We start from the raw sequence: 7,396 nt of genomic DNA, 5'->3' as shown, positions 1-7,396 counted from the left end.
GTGCAGACTACTGTGAAACGACGGGTGCAACGCTGTGACCCAGTGCCAACCTCCACAGATGAATTTTGAAACCAGTTGAATGCAGCATGCATAGCTATACCACAGGACGCCATTCGCGCCTTATAACCGTCGATGACTGAATTTCTGCAAAACATGCTAATGTACACGTCCTGTGAATATGAGCGTCATGTTTATGGTCGTTCAAGGTGTTCTGTTTTTTCTGAACGTGAGTGAATCTTTGTGTAACGTTCTAAGATTAAACAAGGGAAGAAAAAAGGTAAACTAAAAGAAATCAGATGCCAATAGGTATATGATCTTCAAATGCTTCACTAAGAACCACCAGGCTTATGTGTTAATCTAACATTGATAGGTTTGTAACGTAAACCTGTGTAGTAGCAATCACTCTCAGGGGCTAGAATCTATCCACCACAGACCACAGTACAAGCTAGTAAACATACCTTTTCGCTAACTTGTAATGCCATAATTAAAGCAAAAACTGGCTTATGGTGGAGAGTTGTTTGTATATTCCAGTCTCCGGTATGCTAACAGCAGAGGGTGTCGCCGACATGAAGGAGAACTTCACGGCCCTGATCGGCTCCCAGCTGCCGCTGCCCACGGAGGAGCAGCGGACCCGTGCGGCGGAACAGCTGGAGCAGTTGTATTTTGGGGACGAGGGCTTCTCTACAGAGGATATGCAAGCTGTTGTTGATATGCCTGGCGTGCGAGTTGAGGAGAGCAATGTAGCTTTAAATTAAACGTTCAATAAGTAGTTCACACAGGAGAATCGTACAAACATACCGTCATTTGACCATCGGATAGACTGCCGTATGAGTGACGTTGTAGTAAGCATCGCTGGCGTAGAGAAACAATTGAAAGATTAGAAGAAAATAAATCATCAGCTCCGGTTGGAATCCCAATTCGATTTTAAAAAGAATTCTCTACGGCATTGGCCGCTTGCCTAGCTTGCATTTATCGTGAGACTCTCGCCCGGCACAAAGTCCCTAGGGACTCGAAAAAAGCGCAGGTAACTCCAGTAACTATGTAAGAAGGGCAAAAGAACGGACCTGCAAAATTACAGGCCAATATCCCTAACTGCAGTTTGCTGCGGAATCATTGAACATATACTCAGTTCGAATATAATAAACTTTCTTGAGACTAAGAAGCTTATGTCCAGCAATCAGCATGGTTTTAGAAAGTATCGCTCAAGCGAAATTCAGTTTGCCCTTTTCTCACATTATACACTGCAAACTGCGGATGAAGGGCAACAGGCGGATTCCATACTTCTAGATTTCCGGAAATAATTTTATACGGTGTCCCTTTGCAGGCTGTTAACGAAGTACATGGAAGTTCACAGACATACGAGTGGCTCGGAAACTTCTTAACTAATAGAACCCAGTATGTCGTCCTTGACGGCGAGTGCTCATCAGAGACAAGGGTACCGTCTGGAGTTCCCAGGGAAGTGTGATAGGACCGATGTTGTTCTCTGTATACATAAATGATTTGGTGGACAGGATGGGCAGCAATCTGCGGTTGTTTGCTGATGATGCTGTTGTGTCCGGTAAGGTGTTGAATTTGAGTGACTATAGGAGGGTACAAGATGACTTAGACAAAATTTCTAGTTATTGAGATGAATGGCAGCTAGCTCTAAATATAGAAAAATGAAGTTATTGTGGCTGAGTAGGAAAAACAACCCTTAATGATTGGATACAGTGTTAATAGTGTCCTGCTTGACACAGTCAAATCATTTAAATATATGGGCGTTAAGTTGCAAAACTGTGAGAACTATGGTAGGGAAGGCGAACACAGTACAAAGACTAGAAGCAAATTTCTAGTTCTACTAGAGTTACGCTGTGTTTCATACGTGGAAAATACTCTTATTTCTTTTACTTAGCTCACGTTTTGGTAAATGTAAGTTGTGCATCTCTTTTCCAGTGAGTGTGATTCTGGGAAGTCAGCAGAGTATCCATCTGCCACCGCCGTAACCTCTTCCTTGGATGGTACGAAGATACAATCCGTCGACAATAGTGTCGTTAAAGGCGAAAATAATCAAGAATTCCCCAAAGATCGGAAAATAAATCGGTCGTGTCCTTTTCAGATTAACCGTGCCGGCTTTATCTTGAACCATTTTGGCAAACGACAGAAAATCTAAATATGGAAGATAGGATTGAGATTTGAACCCCTTCGCCTCCCGAATGGAAATCCGGTCGCTTAAGCACTGCGTCTAAATTGTGTTTTTCCAATAGTTTTGTTGTACGACGGTTCAAATGTCAAACATTGTATTTGCTTACAGGGGGAAATAATCAGCCCTCTGAAGAACTACTCTGTATGTGTTGATGCGCTTGAATAGTGTCTCAAGATATTTCTACAAAGTCACTTTTTATTTGCAGCTGCTTTCCGACGTGTACTTCATACAACCAGCGGACTCCTTCGCTAGGGCCGTGGCGAACTTCAGCAACATACCTGTTTACTTCTATTACTTCAGCTACAACGGAACCGGCTATATAGAATACGGTAAGTGTTCCCTACGACGCACTGCTTTTCATCTGCATCTGCGTCTACAAGTCAGCTAATAGTGGGTGGCGGAAAGTACTTCTGGTACCTCTATTTGATCCATCCCCCGCCCCCCCCCCCCCCTTGTCTGTTCCATTCGTGAATGGCGCGTGACTGTCGATAAATCCCCGTATTATTAGCTCAAATTTTTCGAATTTTTACGTTGTAATAATTTCGCGAGACTTATGTTGGAGGAAGTAATATGCTTTGTGTCAGACCGAATTGTCACAGAATTTCAATACCAAATCTCTCCATAAAGCACTGTGCCTCTCTTGCATCGTCTGCAATTGGGGTTTGTTGAACATCTCCACAATGCTCGCGCGCTGACTAACCGACCCCAAGACGAAACGCGTCGCTCTTCCTTGGATCTTCTCTTTCACTTCTATTAATCCAACTCGGTAAGTGTGTCAGACTCATAACTAACACTCAAGTATCCATCTAACAAGTGTTTTGTTAGCCTCTTGTTTCGTGAATCAATTCCTGTGAATCTCAGCCTGACATCTCCTTATCCAACTGTTTGTTTTATGTGGTCTTTCTACGGTAGGTCGTTCCAGATGGTCACTCCTAGATATTTTACTATAGTTACTGTTGCTAGCAGTTTGTCATCAATACTGCGACGGTACCATAGTGAATTTCTTCTCCTACGTACGATCATCATGTCACATTTCTTTACGTTCAGGCTCAACTCTCAGTCCTCGGATCCACCTGTCTTTTGATACAGGCTACTGACGTTGCTACCTTGTTACAGACAACCACACAAACTGCCAACATATTCATGCAGCTTCCGATATTACATATACATTTTGAGAAAAAAAAGTGAAACGCTCAGAAGGGTAGGAGGAAGTTAAATGAAACTTCGCGGAAGAAAAGCGTATGTGATGTTATTTTATTGTTCACTAATCGAGTCAGATTTGAGCCATCTAGGTAATATGAACCTACTTACCGGTAAGACGTTGCACCCCCTCTGGCCTGGCTGCGATGGATCTCATAAAGCTGTTGAATCCTCTCGTAAAGCAAGCTGTGTCACAAACGTTGTAACTGTTCCTCGATATCCTGGATTTTTGTATCGCGACAGAGCTGATACCGGAGCTGGTCCAACACATGTTCTATCGAGGATACATCTGAGAATCTTTCTGGTCACGAGAGTACTCAACATTACCATGTCATTCGATAGAGACACGTGCCATGTATGAACGAGCATTGCCCTGTTGAAAAATCGCACCACGATATTGTCGCATGAGGCTTGAGAACGCAGGATGTCTGTGACGTACCACTGCGCCATCAGAGCTACCTCAACCACTACCTGCCGTGTCATAAAGTCATACCCAACGGCTTCCCAAACCAAGATGCCAGAAGTGACCCTGCAGAGGGTCTCTAAACCGTTGGAAAACTGGGACCTTTCCCCAGGTCGCCACTGTACTCTCAAAGATGGTTATTCTAGGTTTTGCACACCTACTGTTTATCTCCGAACACCGTGTTCCCCATGGGCCCACATTCCAGGCTTCCCAGTCATGGCAGCTCTCCAAACGTAGCCGTGTGTTTTGTGTCGTTAACGGCAGTCTACCCATGGGACAATCTCTTCGTAGTCCGGGTTCTCTATACTCCAACTAGCTGTTCGTGATAGCCAAGAATGTTGTAGGGGGTTCATTGCTTCTTCTCGAATGGCGGTCACAGATGTGGAGAGGTTACGATGTGATTGGTTCACAATAACGGTGATCCTCCCCTGTGATGGCCAGACTTGTTGGAGCGGCGTCTTGACGACACGTCAACCTGCTCTGACGTTCCCATGCAGTCCAACATCCGAATGCCCCACAAATCTGGATACTGCACGACTGGACCAGACGGGCCGAAGGAGCCCCACAATGAGGCCCCTTTCACACTCTCTTGGGTGTTGATAACGCTGCCTCACTCTAGTACGTAACATCTCCCTGTCCTTCACGCTATTCATGCCCCTTGTATACTATGCCATGTCTAGTAACAATACTTAAGACGAACAGCAGCCGGCCACTGCGGCCGAGGCGTTCTAGGCGCTTCAGTCTGGAACCGCTTGACCGCTACGGTCGCAAGTTCGAATCCTGCCTCGGACATGGATGTGTGTGATGTCCTTAGGTTAGTTAGGTTTAAGTAGTTCTAAGTTCTAGAGGACTGATGACCTCTGTGCTTAGAACCATTTGAACCATTTTTTGAACGAACAGCAACAGCACTAATGCACTCTAGTGATCATTCTGCTTATTTACATGTCTAATCATTTACGTACCAGGCTATATTGTGTACGTGTACGAAGTAACATAAACATGAGACCACGTTTTCAGGATACTTCACTAGTCTGTCAGGCAGTGTATGCACTGACGGAAGAAAATTGCACGTAAAACCTCTCCAATTAGGCTGCTGGATCAGCCCATCATGTTGTCCCAGCCAATCATGCCATACGACTTAACTTTTTACTTGTCAGTTGCCCAGCCATATAGCAGTCTAAAGTAGCAACTGTCTACCTGTCTCTGGAAAAACTGTTTCTGAAGACTGCATTTAACTTTTCAGTATTGGTGTAATGTTGTTTCAATGTCATTGTAGTGAGCGAGCATCTAGCCAGCAATTATGCTCCACGAAGAGTGGAGCAAAATCCGCTATCTATATGGTCATTAATTATTATGACATCGGAACGAAGGAGCATAGGATGGCTCTTTATCACAAGGTGTTAATCGTTTCTCGCATAACAGTCCGTATCACGCTATTGACTTTGCCGACCATTTGTCTGTCACCAAGGATTCGGCCTCTTTCAATCTGCTACGCCGCATTTCCTGAATTCGCGGTAATTCGCTAATATAATTCAGCACAGTCTTCCACGGCACAAACGTATATACTGTGGTCTCTAATTGTAATCCGTGTTAAGGAGAAGTACCTTCCTCCTTTTGCAAGTTCTGGTTCATTACTATCCATCAACGATATTGCAATAGTTTTGTCGTGACCTCCAGTGAATACAAAAGTTCGACCCTGTTTGTCAGCAATGTATTTAGTTTGTTAGCTCACGGATAAGTAGCTAACACAGTGTCCGAGGCAATTTTAGAACACCATCTCGAGACTGTTTGTCCCTGTCATCCATTCTAAAATCATGCCTTTAACAACGCATCGTTGACAGACTGAAATATTCTCCTAACCACTTCCGCATGATCGAAGACATTATACATTATAATTATGACGCTCTCTTCAAAGCGTTCACATATTGTTTTGTTAACTAGGTGACGACAGAACAAACCAATTATTATTTTGTGTTTCTAATTTGAAGCATATCATTCTTCGTTATTTCATAGTTTGACTCCATATTTATCACATGAAACATTGTTGAGTTTTTCACGACAAGTGACAGTCTATAACTATTGGTGTCCTCCCCGCCTACCAAGCCAGCTGGCGCAGTGGTTAACATACTGGACTCGCATTTCGGAGGACGACGGTTCAATCCCGCGTCCGGCCATCCTGATTTAGGTTTTCCGTGATTTCCCTAAAGCACTCTAGGCACATGCAGGGATGGTTCCTGTGAAGGGGAAAGGCCGACTTCTTTCGCTGTCGTTCCCTAATACGATGAGACCGATGACCTCTCTGTTTGGTCTCTTCCCCCAAACAACCCAACCCAACCTTCCCCGCCTTACCAAAGTGTATTGCATTCGATATTTAAGATTTCGCTGCTGTTTATTTCTAATCATAGTCAGATTTCTGTAGCGAGTATAAATTGCCGCTTTAGTACTACTCACAAGTGACGACAGTTCTGTAATCTTTTCCGGCACGCTTCTGTAACAATTAAACGGACTCACTACTGACTACACGCTTAGCCTAAAGTAGCTGTAAATCTCAGGTTGCAACCTGACGTAGTCTTCCTTGTCCTTACCAGTGTACCGGTCGCTATTGCCACTGTAGGTCATGTCTGCCTTTATAAACGTAACGAAGTAGTTTTCCTAGCATAAAATTCACAATCTTTGGTTTTCTCTTCCTTGAATCATTCTATTTAGTACTTCTCTGGTAATAAGAAACAACGACGTCGTGGCTCCAACGACTACCATTTGCATACTTAACACATTTTTATTGGCAGACTGAACTAGGCTGTTGAACAGTTAGCGTCAGCTAGAGAAACTGTTGCACATTCTACCACGATTTTTAGTAGAAGTATTGAAAATGCATATGCACCTGTGTAGCACTTTTCACGAAAAATATAGTTAGGGCTTGATAGTGTGAAACATTCTCAAATACAGCTGATGTAAAAATATTTTGCAGGTATGATGCATGCCGGGGAAACCTCGTATCTGTTTCCGAAAGGCATACTGGGACCAGACACGGACCCTAACTCCAACGATGGGAAGGTGGCAAGTCAGTTGACAACACTGTGGACCAATTTCCGCAAATACTGGTACGTCCTGTGAAAAATAATTCTGATTACTTAGTTTTTGCCGGCAATAGCGGCCTGAATCACCAATCACTTGAAGAGAGAGTTAATCAGGCTGTAACAGCGCCAGACTAAGGCAAGAGGGCTCGTTCCCTTGAGGAAGCCACTTGCCGTAATACGATTTGCTGGCACAGCAGTGTGCCATGGCACCCACCTGGGCTTCACTGCCAACCTGTCAGTCAATGAGCAGCGACTTACCGAAACACGGAACACGTCGATACAAGGCGTACATGGTATATGACAAAAGTCATGAACCACCTCCTAACGTCGTGTCGGTTCTCCTTTCACCCAGCGTAGTGCAGCAACTCAACGTGGCATGGACTCAACAAATCGATAAATCGTTGGAGCTCCCCAGCAGAAATATTGAGCCATGCTGCCTCTACCGCCGCCCATAACTGAGAAAGTGTTGCTGGT

General features: G+C 44.2%; 1 protein-coding gene across 1 annotated transcript; it reads left to right on the top strand.

Moving 5' to 3' along the window:
* Positions 1 to 539: 539 nt before the first annotated feature.
* Positions 540 to 6,959, top strand: LOC124805660. Its single transcript, XM_047266228.1, has 3 exons — positions 540 to 719; positions 2,388 to 2,511; positions 6,814 to 6,959. Exons 1-3 carry the CDS (start codon positions 540 to 542, stop codon positions 6,957 to 6,959), a joined length of 450 nt encoding a protein of 149 aa, XP_047122184.1.
* The last annotated feature ends 437 nt before the right edge of the window (positions 6,960 to 7,396 follow it).

Source organism: Schistocerca piceifrons, chromosome 7, assembly GCF_021461385.2.
Source record: "Schistocerca piceifrons isolate TAMUIC-IGC-003096 chromosome 7, iqSchPice1.1, whole genome shotgun sequence".
NCBI lineage: Eukaryota > Metazoa > Arthropoda > Insecta > Orthoptera > Acrididae > Schistocerca > Schistocerca piceifrons.
The sequence above is the reverse complement of the archived record's forward strand: the minus strand, read 5'-3'. Positions and strand labels throughout refer to the sequence as shown.

Coding starts and splice junctions, on each gene's coding strand:
- LOC124805660 (XM_047266228.1), top strand. CDS start 540: ATGCTAACAGCAGAGGGTGTCGCCGACATGAAGGAGAACTTCACGGCC. Junction 720..2,387: donor CTGTTGTTGATATGCCTGGC/GTGCGAGTTGAG, acceptor TTTTATTTGCAG/CTGCTTTCCGACGTGTACTT. Junction 2,512..6,813: donor AACCGGCTATATAGAATACG/GTAAGTGTTCCC, acceptor AATATTTTGCAG/GTATGATGCATGCCGGGGAA.